The sequence below is a fragment of the Rhyacophila brunnea genome, unplaced genomic scaffold (assembly GCF_057557595.1).
Source record: "Rhyacophila brunnea isolate RB1 unplaced genomic scaffold, BYU_Rbru_1.0 scaffold_11, whole genome shotgun sequence".
NCBI classification, from domain to species: Eukaryota; Metazoa; Arthropoda; class Insecta; order Trichoptera; family Rhyacophilidae; genus Rhyacophila; species Rhyacophila brunnea.
The window spans coordinates 31,402,421-31,427,324 of record NW_028232763.1 but is presented as its reverse complement, the minus strand read 5'-3'; the positions used below and the strand labels follow the sequence as shown (position 1 = coordinate 31,427,324).

General features: G+C 34.4%; 1 protein-coding gene across 1 annotated transcript in view; it reads right to left on the bottom strand.

The window, feature by feature from the left end:
* ds (dachsous cadherin-related 1) overlaps nt 1-24,904 on the bottom strand; it is a 114,337-nt gene that overhangs the window by 28,608 nt on the left and 60,825 nt on the right. The window contains exons 6-10 of the mRNA XM_085960492.1: nt 22,472-22,886; nt 3,693-4,040; nt 2,889-3,043; nt 1,695-2,778; nt 420-758 (exon numbers count right to left, since the gene is read on the bottom strand). Of these exons, the coding sequence (XP_085816618.1) occupies nt 420-758; nt 1,695-2,778; nt 2,889-3,043; nt 3,693-4,040; nt 22,472-22,886 (2,341 nt within the window). The remainder of the gene's footprint in view (nt 1-419; nt 759-1,694; nt 2,779-2,888; nt 3,044-3,692; nt 4,041-22,471; nt 22,887-24,904) is intronic.

The window sequence follows — 24,904 nt, the reverse complement described above, 5'->3', positions numbered from 1 at the left end:
TATTAAAAAATAGCAACACTTATAAGTAGGTACTTCTCACCAAAATCAACGTATGCTAGATTCTTATCTTCTTATTGTAAGTAAACGATATAGGTATTTAAAAAAAATTAAATTAAGGTGTTATTTTCAGAATGATGTTATGTTATTAGTTTTTTTATTTTAATTTGTCAATCAAGAAAAATAAATATAGTTAATGAGTCTTTTTACTTTCCTGTAAAATGTCATAATTATTCATCAAATAAAAAAGAAGAAAACTATTGAACAGTGGCGACGGCTCCATACTAGGCGATTATTTAAAGCCTACCTTATAAGAAAAATACACTAAAGATAATATTATAAACTTAAAAAATAAACGGAACTACATGTTGTCAGAATCTAAATCTAAAAAATGATCGCAAATAAATGAAAATATTTCTTACCAGTAATGGAATACGTGATTTCACCATTCAGTCCTTCGTCTTTGTCCTGAGCTACGACAGTATGTATCACAGCGGTGTCGCTATTCTCAGGAACAGAAAGCGGGTAACATGCTCCGGCCACGAAAGCTGGCGAATGGTCATTGGAGTCAGCCACGCGAACCCTGACGACGGTCGCGGCCGCCGAAACTCCATCGGAAGCTACTGCATAAACTGGAACGGCGTAGTAAGGGCAGGTTTCACGGTCCAGAGTCCCTCGGAGTCTGACTACTCCATCGCGGCCATCGACTGAGAAGCGGTCGTCAGCTACCCCGTTTGGGATTGAGTATGTTAGGTTTCCACCTGTTCATAAGAGGAAATTCATATCAGTATTGGATAAAGTAAGAATAACACTATATTGTTGTAGTCTTTGGTTAACTAATAATAATATAATCATAAAATTTATATTTTTCATTAAAGGAATACTAAATTGAATTTATCCCTGTACATGAAACCTTAAAAAAAATTAAATACAAAGATCGGTTGAAAACGCGAAAACTTCTACCATGCCATTGGCATGGTCGTGGAACGGTTTGTCCTTTATGAAAAAAAAAATGGTGGCACAATCTCTTCAGCAATTCCGATTCTTGGAGTTGGATTAAGTTGGCAAAAAATTTAGTAGTACGTATTTATGTAGGTATATAAACCATTCCAACTGTTTAGATTGGCCAATTGGAAGAGCTCGGGAAAAAATACGGTAGGTATATCTATTCTATTTATCATAATTTGACCAAAGACTTCAGAATTATTAAAATATCTATGACATTTTAAGTAGAGTAGATACATCATGCATGTTATCTATTTTAACATTGTGGTAAGTCTAAGCTATGTAACTATGATGAATAGACTGAACTGTCAGATTATAAAATTTATCAAAAACATGAACGTAACATGGAGTACCTATGTTCACTTTATTAAAACTATTTAAATTGAAACTTGTGGTGAAAAGTTGATACATAATTAAAAGCTTTTGTAGTAGTGCTTAAAATTTAAGGTAGGTACACTTGAATAATAATAATATTTACGTAAGATTACAATAAGCTTTTCACAAGAAAACATTAAAAAAAGTTAAGTGCTCACTAAATTTTATGTTTTAAATCTTTTACCGAGGAATTATTGCAAATGTTTATTATCGCAAGGTGTTTTGTATACGAAACGGTTAAGAATTTCAAAGTATTATAAAATAAGGCGGCGTCGTTTGACAAGATCATTATAAAATAATAAACATTTATAACATACCTGTATTGCTCATTGATGATTTAGCGGCGACCTTCACCACAAAACTTCCGACAGGAAGATCTTCGCTAACATTAACGCTGTAAACCGATTCCAGGAACCTCGGAGGATTATCGGCGGACCCTTGGACCACCAGTTGGATAACAGTATAACTCTGCCTCGATAACGGAGAACCATGATCGCTGGCTGTGATATTCAGGACGTATTTTCCATTAATTCCACTGCCATCGTATGAAACCAGAGCCCTTGATAAAGTAATAACTCCTGACTCGTACCCAATTATAAATCTCCCATTATCATTTCCGCTGGAAATTACATAAGATACTCTTCCGTTGTCGCCGGAATCGGCGTCCACTGCAATAACTCTACAAAGTGATGAACCAACAGTCGCAGTATCACTTATCTTTATGACTTTTACAGTAGGTGCAACAAATACAGGTGAATTATCATTAGCGTCAGAAATAATCACTCTAACTGTAGCAGCGGCACTTAGTCGTTCTGAAGTATTCACTGCTTGATCAGTTGCTTTTACAATGAGAGTATACTCAGTTATGTTTTCATAATCTAAAGATTCTAATAGCGTAAGTGTCCCTCGTAGAGGATCAACTGCAAACATTGGAGAAACTTTTGGAGATTGTGCTGAAAGACTGTAATGAATCTCTCCGTTCAGTCCGTTATCAGCGTCTGTAGCAGTAAAATTGTGGATGACAGCACCAATTTTAGTATCTTCTGGTATTTGAAGAGTGATTGGATCAACTGGCCATTTAGGTGGATTGTCATTCACGTCGACGACGTCTACTTTTATTGTGACTGCACTGCTTTGTGGGTTGTTGGTTGCGGATGTGTCTAATGCTCTGACTTCGAGGCGATATTCTCCCTGGCGTTCTCTGTCCAATTGCCTCGCGACAACCAATGATCCAGTACTTCGGTCGATATCAAAAGCGCCTGACGCTTGTTCCCCTCCAAGAGCTATCAATGTGTAAGTGACGTGGCGACTCATGCCTCCAGAAATAAGGTTATCTTGATCTGATTGCTCAGTGCATGCTATGGGCCCTACTATGTGACCAACTTTAACGTCCTCTCGAATCTATATAAAAAAAACGAGAGAAAATCAATAAAACATCTTAAATTTAGTAAAAATTCGTCTGATGGTAGGTAATGCTCGAAAATAAAATACTGAAATGACAATGCACTTACCGAGAAAACAAGACTTGAGCTAGTGAACGTGGGTCGATTATCATTCAGATCTAAAACCTCAACTCTGAGAAGGCGAACAGTTTGTTTTGGCGGTTTTCCTGCATCAGTTGCTGCAACGGCTAGTCGGTAGATAGGACGCTCTTCGTGGTCCAAAACTAAAACAAAAACAGTAAAATGAGTTTCCAAGAAAAGTAAAACGTATTGCAATCACACACTAAATATAAAACAGATAGAGTAAGCTCCTGCATTTTGCTACATGCTCGTTGCCTACATTATTAAAAAATGGACGAGGTCAGTTCATAATATTAGCCAATCATAACTTAGCATACGGATGGAGTCGGTACGCAATAAATGTCAGATCATTCAAATAAATATAAAATAAATATTTTTTGTGTCATACCTACTTCCACGTAGAAGGTAACTAATCCAATCGGCATTTTTTACTTTGATAAAATTGTTGTTGCATATTTGCATTTCTTATAGTTTTTCACAGTAACATTGTCATCTGACAGACTAAAAGTAACTGAGCAAGCCCTATAGAAAAACACAAACTTTCATACTAAACAATCTCTTGATTACAATTGGATGTACTTCGTGCTTAATGTTAGTATTTATTTTATATGAAGATATGAATTACACAAATAGTGAATGATCTGGAGATGATAACTTGTGAGCAGGTTTTTCGAACTAATGAATTAGGGTTACCACGATTATTAATGTCGACGCACTGTGGTTGTAGGTGATTGATTTACAAATTTTAATTTAAAATATTAAGAACTATAAAATTTCTCCTTGAATACTTACCAACTCTAGTTCTAATAACTCCCGTGACAGGGTCCACAGTAAAGACACCATATCCATCGGAATCCCGTCCCTTGAGCACAGAATAAGTCACGCTGGCATTCAGGCCGCTGTCTCTATCGATGGCTCTAACTCTTGCCACTTCAGTTCCTGGAGGCTGCTCTTCTCTGGCACTGACGACGTCTTCTCTCGGGTCGACTACTTCTGGAGCGTTATCGTTAACATCAGATACTGATACTCTGACAGGTGCCCTGGCGGCTCTTGATGGAGCCCCGAGATCTCGCGCCTCAGCTACTAGTTCATGGGAAGCTTTTGATTCTCGATCCAGGGGTTCTTTGGTTACAATTTCACCTGGAAATAAAGACAATGTTAGAAAAGTTTACACAAAAATTATATGTTAGGGAGTAATAAGAAATTGTATTAAAATGCTTGACCATGATCTTAGAACGTGAATTGATAATTTATTATTAAAAATGCATTGTTTGCAATAATAAAAATGACGGTCTGATATTGAAGTCTTGCTTTGTTTATAAACGTAATGTGATTGTTCGTGATCTGAAAAACTTCTTTGACCTGTAACACTAAAATTCAAGGCATTTTTAAAATCTTAGTGTGGTCCTGGTAAATAAATTTTCGAAATACGTCCCGTTTTCTAAAAGAAAATCTATAATGTGAAATGACATGCTATCACGTGAGGTTGCTGCCAAAAGTTGGTAAGTCGATAATTTAGGTATTTACAGTGGTTAACAACGGATTATTTGTCTATACATAAATATGTATGCTAGGGAAAAAATTTAAGGTCTTCCGATATTTATTAATATAGATCATGCACATAAAACATAAAGAAATTAGCATAATGCCTGATTTTAGGGGGCATGTGGAACTTAAAATTGCAATTACTTCATAACATGTCACTTTTATAATATATTTTAGCTACATATTAATAGTAGGCAATTAGTAGTGAACATTAATTATTATCAAATATTGCACAAACGATCGCCATGAAAATTAATTATACAAAATCAAAGAATGTTCATCATATTGGATGTCTCTTCAACACGAAACTGGTTTTTTTGTATGAAGAGAAAAACCCTATATTATCATTCATAAAAGCAATCGTAACTCTCAAAATAACCATGATTAGCTGGATGTAAAAAAGGTATTACCCGAAACGTCTTTTTTGAAACACGTCACCAGGGATATGCATACATATTAAGGACCAGACACACGGTAAATAAATAAAAAAAATCTATATAGAAGGTACATAACAGTATAATTTATATAATTTAAAAATTGTCAAAAGTAGTTTAGTTCGCCCAGAAAACTATTGTCAACTAAATATGTTGACACACAACGAATGTCCCTCTAATATTTTGAGATAACTTACGGTCTATCTAAGGTAGTGCAAAATACTGCAGTATGTCAAAGTCGCAGTGGATATTAAAAATAATATATCGATTTAGTACAATACATTTTGTTTAGTTATTATTAACGCAATGTTTTTTCAGCAAGAGGGGATCACATTATGGATTAAACCAGGGAACTCAGAAATAATGGCAACCGAAATATCTAACGGGTGTGGAGTTTCAAGCAACCGATCTTGAGTGTGGAAGAATATGGGATACGTCGAAAACTGACAACTGCTCTCGGTTTATGCAATGCCGCTCATTCAATATTGGTGTATTTAAAGGTTGGCGTCAAAATGTACTGTATTGAGATATAGCCTATCGGAATTCTATTTATTAATTTATTCTGCGGATTAAACATTAAAGAGTCACATGATTTATATAAAATGCATGTAAAGCTTCAATAGTGTAAAATGAAATATTCAAGAATATTTTTGGTTTTGAATTACGCACCATCGTTCCAATTGAATTAAGAAAATACATTTTTAGAGGTAATTCGTCTCATTTTTGAGAAAAAAACACAGTTTTATACATATACTTCTACTCAGTATTAGAATTATGTATACTATTATAGGTAGTATAATTTGGAAATATATTAAAAAATATATATAATACGTATTCCTGTTTTCTATAAAGCGGTGAAATAAAATAGAAGAAAAATTATAATATACCATGTCATATTGAGGAGTTTTAAATTTGGAACAAAAGATTATTTTATTTAAATTTCATTTATCGCTCACTTGGTGATAGTAGGTAGTCATTTTTCATATGTTTTTAAATACTTAATCAACTGTTTCTAGTATAATTCTATGTTGTGTGATAGTTATTAAATTAGAATTACGAAGTCATCATTGGGTATATTTCTAAAAGATAACACACATTTACAAATTTATTTTATCCCAGTTAAAATATTATGTGACGGAGCTTTAAGGGGTCATAATATTATAATGTGTAATATGAATATACATTCTGGCGTATTTTTAATTCCCGATTGTATTATGATGTACCCAAAGTCTGCTCTTGTCCCAACGTTACAATTTACCTGTAATAATTTGCTCGGCGATTATGTACGTAGAGTTACGGAGCCGTGCATGTATGAACATACGCGGCGAGAGAGGAAATTGCATCTACGTGATATCAGCTGAAATTACTTCGTTTAATCACAAGTTTCATAATTAAACATGGTACCTGCTGTTGCCTGTCCCTTGGGACCGGGTTAAATCCGACTTTGAGGCGAATTAAAAGTCCGTTCCCTCATTTTGTATTTATTTCGTAAAGTATTTTTTGTTTACTGTCTTCGGTAATAATGAAATAGCTTGGCAGAATTTAATCTCATAAAATGTGAGGTTTATATTAATAATACGGCATCGGTGATTCGAACTCTGATCAATCGGCCGAACGTGTCTCTTGGTATGTTATTTCGGCAAACATTTTTTGATTGAAGAGGTAATTTGGATGTGTTTATTTTTTTCATCAAAATGGCGTACTTATTCGTGTGACGGAAAAGATAGCCCCAAAAATTTACCGTCCAACTTCCGTCTTAATCCAACGAAAACAGATACGTATGAATGAAAAAGTGTGCACAATTTTGTCGTATCGCCAAAAATATACTAAAACTAGTATGGTTTGGTTCAGGTAAGGTTTAATTGATTTTTTTAAATTAACCTATACCATCTGTAAACTCTAGTCTAAGTTCAATAAAATTAAATACGTATGACTAACAAACTGTAATGTGCACTATTTATGGCAGAACAGTCTACCTCCACCCTACGCTACTGGCCATTACCACTATATCAAGGCCGGCTATATTCAAGCCATGGCTTTAAGTTTAGAATTACAGTGTTAGTGCTAGTTATTTATTATATTATAATGCAATGCGGTACCTACTCTAATCTGAGTGAGTGTAATCGTAAGAAATGAAGATTTTTGATTGTATATTTCGTTAAAATTTTTACATTTATTTCAATAAGCATCAAACACCATTTTTCAACAGTTTACAATATTGTATTCGACGTATGAACAATAACTAGTACTACCATCGAGATTTACAGTTTCGAGTCACGGTCTGGCTATAATAGTGGGCCTTGCACCATATTATGGAAGGGTCAAAGAATTGCCACGAAAGTGCTGCTTGTCCAAACATTAGTGTTCTCCATATTTTTGTACAGTATCGGGTTATAGACCCTGAATGCAAAGGAGCGAAAGGAAATTGATGCCTTTGAAATGTGGTATTGGCACTGAATCCTTCATATTATTTGAATAGAGCATACGACGAACCAGTCTATCATCCTAAGACTAAAGATAAATAAACCGCTTTTGACAATATGTCGCATTCTGCAGTTTTTGTAATTAATATTATTCGGCGCTATTATAATGCACACGATGGCTGAGCGGCAACCGCGTCGGCTAATAATATCGTAAGTCCCAGGTTCGAAGCCTGTGTCTGAGATTGATGGTTTAGGGTAGCCTCCAGGGAAGGCGTATCGGAAGAAGAGAGACGGCACGCTGGAGCGACCATGATGATGAGCAGCCTTCATTATACCCTGTGAGAAGCAGATAACCGAGAGGGGTGGTCTCGGCTGGTCACGCTCATTCAATATTGATGTATTTGAAGTCTGCAATACACAATATTGATTGTCTATAATGTGTGTTTGATTTCCGTAGGTTACTCACACATTCAAACCCTGCTTCAAAATGTAGTGTATGGGCTATAGCCTATCCGAATTCTATCTGTTAATCTGTTCTGTAGTAATTAATAACTTATTTTAAGTTAATGAAGCCCTATTTTAGATAGTTATATGAAATCGTTTTTAACCATCAAACACTAATAATTTCGTAACGCAAATAAACTAATAAAACAATGAACCACCCCGTCTAATTACGTAATTATTGTCAGATGTTTAATCTAACATGACCGCAATACAAAATAAATTCACAAAGTGCATATAATTAACCAACAATAATTATCCTACAAGTTTATTTTAATACGAATAGTAAAGAAATGCATTCATTCATTAGCCACTTAGTATCAATAAAACAATATTTTAGTGTCTAGCATAAAGTGCGTCCATAACTTGAACCAAGTTTACGTAGTATGGAATCACATCAAAGGATTGCCAATAATCGCAATTATTGTAATCAAAGTAAAATTATTATGGTTCTAGTCTTCTAAATATCTAAATAGCTCAGAAATATAGCAGTGATATTTGTCACTAAGTATAATTTTATTAATACATCTAGAATCCTGCTCGATTTATTTATGAATCCCAGGATCTTAAATGTGCCAAATCTGTGAATTTGAGAATATATTTCATAATTATTTTATGCTGTAGGTACTAGGTACCAGTTGAAGATCAAAGGCATAATTATCAATATTCTAGAATTCTCGTGATTCTTATTGATAATTAATTCTCGATCACAACCTCTGGTGACAGTTGCCAATATAGTGAACACAAAGTTGTGATTATATTGAGATACATGTCGCGTACTGTCACGCTGTCACGGCGACAAATTTAGTCTATGGTTTCGTCATTTTGCAGAATATTTTGAACGAATCTGATCTCTGTAAATTCAATAATATTTTGAATGGAACCCAACCCGCAGACTATAGATAATAGACAACATTCTTATAGAAAATACATAGTGCCAACCGCTAAAAACAAAAAAAACGTGATTTTGACATGATTCGAAAATGTGTAGGCATGTAGAAAATGATAAAAAAAACGTTCATTGAGACATGCAGGTGTCAATGCAGTGCAGTACAACGTGAGGTGACCTCATTGTTGTTCTGATGATTTCGGCAGATTTTGCTAACTGACAATGTTCGTTTAAAGGTTCAAAATGTGCTACGGGATGGGAGCATCAGTTTGATAGTGCCTTTTAAACACCAAGAAAAACGACATTACACACTTTTCCCCGTATCGGCAGCTTACCGTGACGTCACGTGATAGTACGCGACAAGCACCTCAATATATTTTGCGCTTAACCTCCTATTAAGAATTGCATAATATTATAGTTTTACCGGTGGCCGCGCGGCATAAGCGTTGGACTACAAAGCCGTGGGTCCCAGGTTCGAATCCCGGGTCTGGCAAGTACAAAAAAATTGTTTTTCAATTTGTGTGTGTCAGGGTATGGACCTAATAGGTTGAGCAAGTGGCTGACATCCATTTCTCGTAAAAAACAAAATCTGTCAATACAAACCTCCACTCTGTGGAGGCCCATATGATCCTATCAGGATCGGACATGGTCGGTAATAATGTTGTGTGCGGCAGTGTTTTCATATAATTATATATATTTATTCTGTCATTTATAAGCCAGCCGCCATTTAAATAAATGAATTTATTATGTTTATAATCTTGAACGATTTACGTTTAATGAGCAAACTTAATATAATATATATTTTTAGATCAACTAGTTCTGTCATATTTACACCATTTACATCGGTCGACTTTTATCTATATTTAATACGCAGTGTACACAAATAGTTTTACATATTTTAGACATTATCTCATCACTGAAGTGACTGGTAGAATGGTGCATATTATGTGTTCTGAAATTATTGTAGGCATAATTTTCTCATTTCCTTTGCTGGTAGAACACGCGTTTCAAAATGGCGACCAAGGTCGTGCAATAGACAAATGGCTGCGGTGCATAAAACCTGTCCGATTATGGCTGACCCCTAGTAATGGTAATAAGTCTATGGAGATTATTTTCTGTTCTCATAGAATTTATCCGCAATATAATTAAAAAAAAAAAAACAATACATTTAAATTGATTAATAACCGCTTTTTGGGTAGGTACATATTATATTTTACATACCTACATAATGTTGAATTTTAATCAATTATGGTTTTCTTTTTTATTAAAAATGATCTATTTGCATACAAAAACCTTTGCATCTTTATTGCAACGGATGGTGATTTCATTTACAATACAATGCGCATTATATTATTTCTATGTAGTAATTATCTAACGCATCGGCTTATAATATCGTGGGTCCCATGTTCGAATACCGAGTCTAGCGAATACATATATTGTTTTTAAATGTGTGTTTGAAGTCAGAGTATGGATGTAATAGGTTGAGCAAGTGGCTAATATCTATTTCTCGTAAAAAAAATCTGTTTATGTTAATACAACCCTCCACTGTGGAGGCCCATACTATGATCTTCTCAGAATCGGACATTGTCAAAAAATATATATAATAAAACAGTTATCGGCGTACGTAAGAATATAGAAACAAGTCTATAAATACACGCATGCGGATTTGCAGTAGTAGTATTATTGTTATGTAAGTGTGTGTAATCGCATTTGCCTGTTTACCAATTAATAAAAAATAATGTTTGAGTACACTCAGATGACTCCGAGCAGGGTTGTTTATAAAGTGCCCCTATGTTCTCCATGTGCAGTGGTACATATTTGTAAGCCAATGGTGGCTACTAGAGTATACGTTTAACTTTTTACTACACTGATACGCCTCATTGACTAATTAGTAATTACCTCGCATAAAATTGGATCAAATGATATTCACTTGTATAAAAATATGTAGTAATAAGAAAATAGATAGATAGTATTTATGTAAAAAAAATAATTTTAGAATATATTACATCATTTTCATCTTAGAACCGGAGTGCAAAGTTATGAAGCGTATACTCTACAATCTACAGAATATGACATTTAAAACTCTGAAGCAGCAACATTTTTTACATTCCTTTAATATTATTGATCATGGGTATATAAATAATAAAAAAAATTTAGCTCATATTCTAAAACCGCAAAAACTGATTAAATATATTTAGTATTTATTTCAAGTATCTTATGTTATTATTAATAATTCGGAAAGACGTTAAGTATATTATGCAATAATTATTTCGACAAGTTTAAAATATTATGCCTTGTAATAAAAATATGGCTTCTCTGGGGTGAAGGGTTGCGCAGAAGACCTCGGAAAGCTCTCTAATGCTTATTAAATTACAAGAAGGCATTGTTAATGGCGGCAGATCGTCGGTGGATGGCAGATACTCTGCGGCTGATGATTGATTGCGAGCTGCAGGTAGGTAGGTACCCGACTGGACGGTGCCAAGAAGGTGATAGACATAGAATTATCTTTTAACCACATGGATGTTCGAACACTTCATAGAATACTATTGGTTCGTGTATTTATCGAGGATGTAAAAATATAGGTACAAATTAAATCAAATTTACAATGTTTGTCACTCTAATTAAATGTTTTTTTATTATTAAATTTATGCTAATTTTTGACAGTCAAAGTATATCTAGGCGGAGTTAAGCTTAATGGGGGAAAAGCTAATATTATATTGATAACGAGAAATAAGCTTTTGGGTTAATAATCTTGACTTTTCATCAAAATACAAATGTTATATAAAATGTTGTCATTATTTCCATAGTAATCGTATATCATTTGAATGGTTTGGCTTTACTTATCCGTCTACAAAATTTGTGGTCGAGACTTCATTTTACAGAACATCCGTGTGTAGCAATCTTGAATATGGGTCGATTATCTGGTGTCCTTATGAGGTTTCATATAAGTTTGTTTTATAACGAGTCCAGAAGAAATTTCTTCGATGTTTTTATTTTAAGACATGTAACTATTTTCCTTTCGATAATTTGTCAAATGATTATTTTCCGACTGCCTTTCTACAAGGCATGCTTACTTTTCACTCTCTTGAATCTCTTGAGACATTTTTGCCTATTATCGCGAGGGATGGTTTCAAATCCTGGTGTCCTAAATAATTTGAATTTACATCCGCCTATCATGATTTATTCAGGATCGGAACCGTTTCCTCGTGTCAAGCCTATCAGGCACCATTAGCGACGGGTACCAGACTGGCAATGCGCTTCCCAAAAGATGTATGCTATGTTTTTTTTATTGTATATGTTCTTTTCTATTTTACGAGGATAATGTTTGTTATATTGTAAACCTCACGTTGTGAACGTTTTGAATTTTTATGTCTACAATGTTTTGCTCTCTTAAATAAATAAATAAAAATAAATTATAACAGTTAAATTGAATTTACAATCGCTTATTAAACTTTGAAATCGATTTACTGAACTTGGTCTGCAATGCACTTTAAATGCAAATCAGTCTATAAACACATTCCATCAGAAATATCATTCTCAATCTTTCTGTTAAATTTTGTCGTATTAAAATGTTATAACATCGCGTGCGTCCAACTGTCCAACTCACCCATCACAATTATTAATCTTTGAAAACTATTACATTGTGCAATAGCCTTTAATGTCGGCCGAGCATCTCGTAGTATTTACCATAGCTAAACAAGCCAAGGATCATCGTTCACAATGTTAACACCATTTGCGTTTTACCACACAAAACGTGCGGAGGGGTTTCGCCTCACAAAAGACACCGGCAAAATCAGATAAACATGAAAATATCGTACAAGCGCATACGACTTGTTAATGCATGACAGTATTATCTTCGAGGATCCACCGCGAAGGCTAACAGATGTGGTAATGTCTGTGAAAGTAGCAATTTTAATGTTTTTAATACATTTTGTATTGAGCGTATGCACGGATGACTCACACTGCTAGAAGCTAAAATGGAGTTACAACGTTATGCGATTGAGTTAAATTGACATTCGAAATACGAAATTGATTATTTTAAAAGAAGTTTTCGCACAATTTTGAATGAATGAATGAATGAGTGAATTGTTTCATATTCACGTTCAAATTAATATGCAATGTGTGTGATCGGGTCTACATTGGAAAAACTAACAGGCCTTCCTAACGGACTAAAAATTAAAATTGTTCAGAGTTTGTAAATCACCTAATAAGAAAGGTTCATAACTATATTATCATATATAATATGTAGCAATCATATCACTCAGCATTAAATAAGTGACAAACTATATTATGTATGATTTGTTGTCAGAACAAAATAATAGAGCAAATAGTATTTGTCCGTATTTCCTCAATCATAACTAGATCAGTAGTGTCTGTTTTGATTTATTAATTTCGACAGTAATATAGGAATGTAATGTATTTGTATAAATTGGAAGGACAATGCATGAATCTTCACTTCAACTCATTGAGTCTTTCCGAGACGCACAACTATTGTCACAAGTCCTTCACTTGATATAGTCAACGTCATTTCACTCGAATAAAGTCACTCATTTCATTAATAATATAATCAATTTCTTAATCACACCGATCTCACCAGTACACCATTACCCGCGAGTATAACCTCATCCAGTCATCGTTATTAAAGTATCATCAATTCTTGTACCGACAAATAAACTCTCCTCCAAACAATCGAGCAACAACTACTTTTTATCTCCACCACCTTCATCTACTCCCAAATATAATATAATTTACTTAGTCATTTTTCAAATTTTCAAGGCACTAATAACGTACGTTTATAAAACACACTAATTGATTTTATTTTAAATCTAAATAATTATTGCTCCCCACTCTCAACGATTTTCCATTAAAAGCCCCCTTTTTATCAACTGTATTTAGAATTTTATTATTACAAGAATCGATAAAAACTCAATACCTATACTTAAATTATATTTGTACATTCATTATAAAGGAAGAACAAACTCTTATATCAAATATGAAGAGGTTTTCTTTTAGAAGCAGTAATAAACAATGAAAATTCATCAGTTTTAGTTAAAGCTTTTAAGGAATGTCTAGGAATGTTTTGAATAATTTAACTGTTTGTTAGGCTTAAGTGCCACATGTTGTAAGCTTGAATCGCGTGCTTTTTATACAATGGCCGAAGACGTTTGAACATCAAGTATAAAGATAGAATATAAATAAAAGCTCGGGAAGAATTACTCATTTAAGTAATCAAACAACGCATTTGCATACCGCGGAGTACACAATATTATTTACTTAAGGATTCCCTCATGAAATATCTTCCAACAGAGTATTTATTTAGAGATCGTCTTCTAACTTAGGGGTATGCTAAACGCTCGTCTTATTAAAAGTTCAAAATATACATAATATGCACAGTGGAGTGCAAGAAGTAAGCGAACGTACAATTATTTCTGAGGTGTTCCACTAAAACCAAAAAAATCGTTTTTTCTTTTTTTTTTTTTTTAATTTTTACAACAATGAGCGATAGACAAAGATCGTATGATAACATTTTTGTCGCTCTACAAATTTTAAACCGTTGAAAATGAATGTATAATAAAAAAAATAGTTGAGAATAGATTGACTTATGGTGGTTTCCAATATAAATTAATGTCTTTTATTTTTGTTAACTGTCAATTCATGGTGGAACTGCATTGTATTGTTGTTTTTATTTAACAAAATGCATTTTTTTTGTAGTACTTATGCCACTTTTAATCAATAGATTATGACCGGTTTCGTTTGCCTCAGAGGGACATTTTCAACGTCGAAAACGTTGAAAATGAAATTGAAATAATGTCCCTCTGAGGCGGACGAAACCGGTCCTAATCTATTGATTAAAAGTGGAATAAGTATTACAAAAAAAATTGCATTTTATTAAATAAAAACAAAATAAATTAATGAAAAAATAATAAATGGGAATACATTTGTATGGGGATATATATTATGAATGCATAAAATATTTAGATTTATTTATGTACAATTGCATCTATCATGAACAGGTTGCGAGTTTATAAAGCATTGCACACATGTGAAGTTGATACTTTAAACTGGTACCTTACGTAATTTTAACCGAAAAACATAGCTTTTTACAATGTTAAATATCATATGCCCAAATAGACGTCAAAAATCACCCAACTTAATTTAAAAATACTTATAGAACAAACGAAAATTAAATCATAGAATAATATTTTTTATGATTATTAAAATTATTGGTTATAACTTATAACCAAATATATATTTTTTGATTGGTACCTACCTAAATTATCGCATTGTCATCCGGTAATTAGATTAGGGAACAATATTTTTATTTGCTGGTAAAATTTTTGCTTAATTTTGAGTACTACGCCAATGGAACGATGCTACCAGGAATGCAATACGAAGGCCGTTTTTGTCGATTTCAATATACGCAAATGTACGCACTTTGATACTGGATTATTGTATATAGTTGTAGATAGTGAGCAGTGGCGTACTTTATTGTAAAATTAAATATTAATAACAATCAATGCTGAAATCAAGTTATACTGAAATCAAAATACCCTAAAGTGTAACATGTATTGTAACTGTACTATAATATGTATTGTAACATATCACTGAAATACCAAAGTATTATTATTTTTACTTAATAAGTAGTTATCGACTTACGTTATAAAGCATTGCTGTTATTACTATTTACAAATGTGTGTTAAATACCAGGAATCAGTTTAAAATTTAATAAAATAATAGCAATTCATTATTTGAATGAGGACAGTTAAACAACAATATTTTTTTGTGTGATCATTGTTAAACTATTTTCCTGCTGTGCAATGAGCTTAAAGTCAAATTAAGCCTCAGTTGATAGCCGGGGATTCACATATATTATTATCTTTTTTTCACTCACGCGGCAGACCGTGAGTGATACAATAGGAATCAAGTGATCTTCATAGGGCTAAAAAAATAAAAATAGGAGTCGTCAATACTTTCTATTCAAAATCTATACCTATAAAAACATATTATATTACAACTGATTGCATGGCCCCCACATCCCGAAGCGGGCCCCCAGGTCAAGATGTTTGGCATGCCCACTATCTATCGCTAGGTTACGGGCAGGGTGATGTTCTACACCCCAACTGATATTCCATGGTGGTTCCACGAGGTAAAATTAGGATTATTTTGTGTGTTTTCAACGATCTTTTGTATTTATAAATAAATCTTGAATAATTGAATAGTCGGCACTTGGCATCATATTATGAAGTACCTACTGATTTCGACCCCCTTGTGTGTTATTCGAGTAACATGTGACCCTTGAAATACAATAAAAATAATCGTACAATAAGATTTTACAGTTAAATTAATATCAATGATCATATTATTATCATATTTAATAGCACAGCCATGTATTTTTAAATGTTAACAGTCTTTCAGTAAAATAGCGCCGCAGGCGACTTTAAAAGCTATTATAGCAAATTTGGCGGGTGGGCAAAGGCTGACTATGGCCTCAATGATGTATACCGATGCCAATAGGTATACCTCTAAAAAATGTTGAGACGCCACTGTCCAAGAAAGTCAGCAAATCCTATCTCTAGCCTCCGCGTGGCGTCCCCCGGGCAATGCAGATAATGTGCTGTATAACGCAACATAATATCTGTAGCTAATAGAGAAGGGTGCAAGGCGAAACTCTGGCGCCTTAAAACGAGAGACCTTTGGCTACGGGAAGGATCACCCAGACAGAAAAACCACACACCAACCCGTCTGGACAGCGTGGTGTGTTATGTCCAAAACCTTCATATGAAAACAAAAACTTCTAGAACCCGGCCCTCATTCTCCGGAGGCCAACCTGATACTGATCACGGCAGCGATCAGCGAAGGAAGGCAGAGGGTGCTAAAAATCCCCGGAGACCCGGAAAAGGCTGCCAACAGATGACCATTGCTACATATAACGCAAGAACATTGTCCAGCGATGCCAAACTTGTAGAGTTTCAAGAAGAGCTCCGGAATATCCACTGGGATGTTGTCGGACTCAGCGAAGTAAGGCGTAAAGGTGAGAGTATTATTACTTTACAAAGCGGACATGTGCTGTACTCCAAAGGAACCGATGAAGGACGCACGAGCGGTGTTGGATTTGTTGTCAACAAAGCCTGGAGGGACCGCATAGTCGAGTTCAACTGCATTTCTGACAGGGTCGCAAGCGTGATACTTAAAATCAATGCTAGGTACCGCATTCAGATTTTGCAAGTATATGCTCCGACACAGAGCTATCCTGATGAAAAAGTGGAAGAGTTTTACGAGGAAATAACATCCTTGAAAAATAAAAGTAAATGCCACTTCAACATCATAATGGGAGATTTCAATGCACGTATTGGATCATACCAAAGAGATGACGTAGCGGTCGGACATTTCGGACATGGCTCAAGGGATGGTAGAGGGGACATGCTTGTGGAGTTTGCTGAAACCAACAATCTTCACATCATGAATTCCTTTTTTCAACATAAACCTACACGTAAATGGACGTGGAGAAGCCCGACAGGAAGGACCAGCGAAATCGATTACATCCTCACTGACAGAAAATATACATTTTTAAACTGTAAGGTGATCAATCAGTTTAACACCGGCAGTGATCACCGGATGGTGAGATGTAAGATAAGATTGAACGTCAAATCAGAAAGATCCAAACTGCAGAAGAAGTCAAATGCTCGCGTATACCTGCAGAACAATACTGAATTCCAAAATGAACTCAAAAATGCACTATCGGCTTTCTTAGATGAGAACGAAACCGTTTCCCTATCCAACGCGGAGGATATAACGAATATTATTCTACAATGTGCAGAAAAAACAGGCGTAAAAAGCTCAGAAGTTACACCTTCCACCAAGCTTTCGAAGGCAACATTGAATCTTATGGAGCAGAGAAGGAAAACCAAGAGCGATAGACAGGCGCAAAACGATATGGAGTTTTCATCACTTTGCAAAACCCTCCGAAGGAAGATTAGAGAAGACCTTCGTAAATTCAATGTAAACCTCATACAAGCAATTGTGAAAGCAGGCAGAAGTTTAAACAAAAACAAGCAATGCTTGTCGATAGGAAAACGTCAAATCACAGCACTAAAAGCAAAAGATGGTTCTATCGTCAGAAATTGGGAACACTTGTTAAGCCGAGTTGAAGAGTTCTACAGCGATCTCTACAGTGATGACACTGACAATATGACTATAGACTTAGATCTTCAGAGAAATGGAAATTCGGAAGACCATACTCCCGAAATTACATCCTGGGAAGTAACCCATGCTTTAAATTACATGAAAAGTGGGAAAGCCCCCGGGGAAGACGGTTTAACGATAGATATCCTCAAAAAAGCAGGAAAGGATGCAAATGAAGTACTTGCACAATTGTTCACAGCCTGCATATGCAAAGAGGATGTCCCAGAGGTATGGAAAAATGCCAGCATTGTCATTCTTCACAAAAAAGGTGACAGAGAAGACCTAGCAAATTATCGTCCAATAAGTCTACTCCCTATTCTCTACAAGACGTTCACAAAAATTCTCTCAAACCGTCTGCAAAATGTACTAGACGAGAACCAACCGAGAGAACAAGCCGGATTTAGAGGAGGATACAGCACTATGGACCATATCCAAGTCGTCAGAGAAATCATAGAGCGGTACCAGGAATACAAACTGCCACTATGCATGGGTTTTATAGACTATGAGAAGGCGTTTGATTCGATAAAGAAATGTTCAATACTCGACGCACTCAGAAAACAAGGAATCCCTGGACGCTATATAAATATTTTCAATAATATATACAGTAGCGCAACAGCATCTGTAAATCTCCATAAACCATCGCGCAGATTTCCTATCAGCAAAGGAGTCCGACAAGGTGATACAATCTCACCTAAACTATTTACAGCTACCCTTGAAGACTTATTCAGGCAACTTGACTGGAATGACAAAGGGATCCCCATAAATGGAGAATACCTGAGTCATCTGCGCTTTGCCGATGACATAGTAATTTTCTCGCAAGACTCAGAAGACCTCCAAAGCAGAATGCAGGAACTCGCTGAAGTAAGCAACAAAGTAGGTTTGAAAATAAATGTAACAAAGACGAAAGTCATGTTCAACTGCTTTGCAGGCCAAAAAGAGATCCTCATCAATGGCACTCAGCTCGAACAGGTGAAAAGCTACATCTATCTGGGACAACAAGTATCTATAGATGGATGTATATTTGATGAAATTGTTCGCAGAGTAAAGCTAGGCTGGAGTGCTTTTGGCCGCCTGAATAATGTCTTCAAAAGTGACCTTCCACTGTGCCTAAAGCGCAAAGTGTTCAACCAGTGTGTGCTTCCCGTGATGACATATGCGTGTGAAACATGGACCCTAAGTAAAAGAGAGATCCAGAAACTTAGAGTAGCACAACGTGGTATGGAGAGGTGCATGCTGGGCATAACGCGAAAGGACAAAAAGAGGAATGAGTGGATAAGGAAGCAGACAAGGGTTTGGGATGTAATAGAGTTTATTAAAAGCCTTAAATGGAGATGGGCTGGACACATAGCTCGAAGAAGAGACAATCGTTGGACAAATCTAGTCATCCAGTGGTATCCAAGAAGTACAAAACGTCCACAAGGTAGACCTAGAGGCCGCTGGATCGATGAAATGATAAAGTTCTGCGGAAGTACGTGGCAACGCAATGCACAGGACCGAGAGAAGTGGAAGCAACTTGAAGAGGCCTTCATCCAGCAGTGGATAGATTCAGGCTGATGATGATGATGATGATAGCAAATTTGTGTGTTTATCTCACTTAACTGGTCAAATCGATTGTATACGGTTTTTACATTTTCACGACTCAATTCCTATGGTCTTATGGTCCGATCGATTAAAATCCATCCCGCGATCGACGCGTTGGACACGCCTAATATATTATAAGAATCGTTTAATGGCTTGATATTTATAGATCTGGTGGTATACCGAAGTAAAGGTGGAATATTTTAATGTAAGTTTATCCTAGTACCTACTGAGCGATCTTTGACACGGCACTGCCAGCGTAAGAGGCAAAATTACACAACCGCAACCAGATATGCATAAGCCTCGCAGTTAATTATAATAAAGGGCATTTATTTTAATTACCATTGCTTTAAATCGAGAATCAAGTAGGTAGGTACACCGGGGCAACTTGATAAATGTATGCAATTTAAATTATTTCGCATTTATCGCCGTATTAAGGAAACAACATGACGCGTTTTGAGATATCTAAACATTACGCATATTTATAATGACAGCTCGATTACCTACTGAGTAATCGGTTAGCCAAATAATTTATCGAATATCGGTTAGTAAATTAACCGATAATTTTAGTCAATCAAAATTTGACCGAGCGTATCGTCGTTCAACTGTTAAAACCTCCGATGTACCAAAATTGAAATTTTACAGGAGATACAAAAAATGTTATTCTTTATAAGTACCTACAAAAATAAAAGAAAACTTAAAATTATTTTTGGAAGCTTCTGAATAACTTGATTTATCTAAATAATATGTATTGGGGACTCTTCATTCGATGTTTTTAGTAGCTACGGTGCAATTATCTGAATTAGAGGTAGTGATTGAAGTCTTATTAAAATATTAAGACTTGTTTATTCGATTTTGTTAATGGTGTAATTTAAACTAACAGGAAATATATTTTTGTTTCCATAAAATTGTCACTTCAACGGTTTTTATACAACGATAGGTATATAAAACATCCACAACTGTCTTACAATGAAGTATTTTAAAATTTAAAAAAGCAAAAATAATATTAAATGTACGTAGATTTATCTATGATAGAGTTTTCAACGAAGCTTAATTGAAATCGTGTTTGAAGAAATTAATTGTCAAATCCAATGCCGACTATATTCAGGCTGTGGCAATGAATATCGAGTTACTATTATAGTAGTGCCAGATATTGATTATAACTGGCACTACTATAGTAACTCCATTAGCCTGTTCGAAGTAAATGAAGATTTTCGATTGAATTACGTTCAAAGTATTATCATTTATTTCAATATGGCAATTGAACAGCAAAAGTTTGAATTAAGAGTTTACTGTATCGAATTCGAGCTATCAGCAATAATTACCACTGCGATCGGTGTTACAGTTTCGTGTCACCGCCTGAATATAGTGGGCCTTAGTAAAATCGCTTCAGATATTGATATATTCCACTTGTGTGTGAATGAGTTTCAGTGAATGTTGTTTTATAAATTCATAAATTACGGTCTATTTTTAATTCATTTAGTCTAAATACTTTTAATGATTTTTGTATTAAGAGGCCATCCATAGACTGAAACCGTATGCGGCTTAAAACGGTGTGCCATACTATACTATGATTCCAGTTCATAAAAATATATTTTCACAAAGAAAATTATAAGCATCTGATCATATTAGTTTATACGATACGTTGTTTTTTGTTCTAATATTGTAAGTACTGTTACTTGTTTTTGTTGTGAACGCATTGACTGTGTGATTTGTAGAATAGATAAAATAGATAAATTTTAATTTGAAATAATATCGTAGTATCCGGTTATTGAAAAAGTCGAGTAATTTTGCATGCCTAACGCACGCAGAGAGCTGATATGTCATTAATATAATTAATGGAAAAAGTAATTTGTCCGTTGCTTAATAAATGCGAATTAAATGTAAATTTGATACATTTCAATGACACTTTTATCATACGAAATGGATTTATTATGCAGTCGTCACAAGTTATTATCGTTCCAATGATAAACACATCAATTGAGATTGGTGTGGGCCGTTTTATGGATCACGTTCGTAGCTACTGAATTTAATAATATGCTAAGAAAAATAGTCAATTTCCTGCACGTGGTGACTCAGACATACATTACATAATATGTTACAAAAACCTTGAAGACTTTGAAGATTCGAATCAACACAATGAATATAACGCTCAAACAAAATAGGCCCATATGTTGAATGATCAACTTATTAAAATCATTTATTCAAATTTAGTTATCGGTACTTTGTGATCGGTCTAATAGTGATACCCAAAGTCTAATGCATAATGGGTTCCGGGTTTGATTCCCGGTATGATAAAAAACGCGTAATTTTATCCAGCCTGTGTGTTCCTGTAATTGTTTCACTGATACCACCATACTACTGTAATCGGGTCTCGTAGTCTTTTATACTGTTACAAAAAAGTAAAATACTTATCTTATAAAATTCGATGTAATCTACAGATTCAGTTACTTATTAAAAAAAAAACGATAATAGTATTATCGGTTTGACAGTGTTCGAACAACTTAAATTAAATAATTAGTATTAATGTAAAAAAAATATCTTTACTGCGGGTAAGTAAATGGAAATGTTCTTGTAGACCATTTAAAGTAGATTGGTTGTTGCCTGATTTTTCAATTTCTTGGATCCATGGCCTGGTTTTAAAATGTACTTGGGAAAAGCACATGGTTAAATCCTTTATTCTTGTTTGTGACAATTTTTTTCGACCCATGCTTTGATCAGTATTATGGAATAATTTTTGAATTTCAAGATGTAGTAGATGGTGCAGCTGGACGCAGCAAGAGGACAGGTTATCAATAGGTAGTTCGTTATTATTTACCCGTCTAGCAGAATTCGAGTACCAACAATATGTTTTACTGATTTTTGCTGTACACGACAATTCGATCTATAATATGTATTTATCTCATTGATATACGTGCATATTCTTGATATATATGACTGTCTGTGTTTCGGTTTAAAATAAAAATAACGTTGAAAGGAATAAAATACTGATATAGTTAAAATTATAATATTACATACCTGTTATAGGATCAATATGAAAGCTCGTATTAGCAGGAATCAGGCTGTATCTTATTGCCGCATTATCACCGATGTCTGCATCAGTAGCTTTAACAGCTCCAACACGCGCTCCTCTTGGTAGATTTTCCTCAACCGAAAACTCATAGGAATGTGCCACAAATCGAGGATCGTTATCATTTGCATCAACCACCGTGATAAGAAGACGTGCTGTCGCTACTGCTGGAGGAGTTCCATGATCGGATGCTTCCACGGCGAGGCTGTATGACGCTCTGGTTTCTCTGTCTAAAAGTCCTCGCAGTGTGACGCGACCGGAGTGGGCTTCCACGGCGAACGGCGCTTGTGCTCCGCCTACCAGACGGTACGTCAGTCTCGCGTTGTTTCCCGTGTCCAGATCCACGGCTGTGACTTGCACCACCTGTAATTTGGAATTTGATATTAGTTTTGGTAATGCTTGATGGAACATGTTGTAAATGGGAAATAATGGGGTAGATTTGAACTAGATAATATTGCGTGGGTAAACAGGTATGATTTATGACGAGAGGTCATGTTTTTTGATTAGTTTACAACTAATTATAGAGCAGTTTCGCTGGCTTGAGAAATAGATTCTTTAAAATTACTGAATGTTAATCTCGAAATAAGAAGTTTCTAGTTATTGTAAAAAAATACATTTTTACTGTACATACTTTATCTGTATTTAGATATTTTAATAATTATTAGATAGGATAGATTACATTATTGTACCTACGTCTTTTTTTTCTTTACAATCATAAGATCGTTAAAGAAATTACCTATGCCAAAAATGCAGAATTTAATATTAAATATCGGTATAATAAAATAATTTAGGTACCTATGTATCAATGTGAAAGATAAAGCTCTCGTTATAAGCTTTCACAAAAAAATATTAATGTAAAACCCCCACTAAAAAATACTACGTGTACGAAGAAAAGTAGCATTTTTATTAAATAGATTATTTTTGTATTAGAATTGTATTATTGAATATCTACTGACTATACGTGATTGCTATAATATAAGTTTTAAGAATATTAGATTACTATATATAGTTTTTAAATCTGCGATAATGTTGTGAAAATATTGTAGAATTTAATGTCTTGGCAAAACTGTGTTTGTAACAACACACGAAAATACTAATAATAACATACATTTAGAGAGTGCCTTTGCTACATAAAGTAAAGCCAAACAACGCGGGAAAATTTGTTATATTATATTCTATTCATTATAATATAAGTACGTTATATATTATATTTTTAAATGGAAAGTGTTCTTTCAATTTTTTCCAAGTGTGGCGTTAATCACTCATGTGATTATAGTTAAATTACAGACCAAAAAATTGATACTATTTATAAGTGTCGCTATTTATTATGGATGTAGTAATAATTCAGTCAGCATTAATCGTGGTAATTGCCTTCGAGGTATTATGGCAACAAATTTATAGTATTAATTATCTTTAATTATATTTTATTTTTATCAAAGTAATCGTTCAATAATCGCCTGGAATCAAGTCGTCACCATTGACATATATTATATAATTAGACACATTAAAGTTTCATCTTTAAATCAATCAAAGTATCTTAAAAAGTGGGTTAGATGTGTTTCAAAAACTTAGTTCACGGAAGTATTGTTCAAATTCTTCACAACAATACGCCTAGATTCCTGATATAGCAGGCACAAGTGAAATTCAATTGTAGATTATTAATCACGAGAAGAAATCTTCATTTTTCGAAAGAGTAATTCCAAGAACCGAAATAAGTGACTGACGCCCTTCGCCCACCGCGCTATGGCCCGTACAAAAAACTCTATTAATCTTTCATACAAATTGTCTAAAAACCAATTATTTTTACTCAACGTCGATTGGTATCCGGACAGGGTTATTCTTCGCTGCAACTTAAAGTATTGTATAAAGAAAAGATAAAGCAAGGAATGCCTGTTAAAAATACGATATACTAATAATATCTCTGGATTTTATTAAAATGTAAGTGATACACTGTTTTATTACATATAAAACATATAGGTAGATACGTGTATTATCCTTTTCAAAAGATTCAGCGTTTATGTGTTAGTGATTTATGATAATTATACAATGTTTTTATCATTTGATATTCGCCAAATATAAAAATTGTTTTACGTCACGTGTTTAATTCACATATTCACAATGTAATCATAACACGTATTGTAAAACAATTTTTATATTTGGCGAATAAATAATATTATCATGCCTAATAATATTGGACATAACAGGTACCTATATAGAGAAAGATTAGTTCAGATATTGAGAAGAGCCTTCGGAGCCGTTTTAAGGTATAGTCATATACTAACTAACTATGCGTGTCGTTCAACGATCTTATTGTCTTATGAACGTAGTGTTGTTCTTACACCCGATGTTAAGTTTAAAGTTCAGAAGGTTGCGTAAGTGAG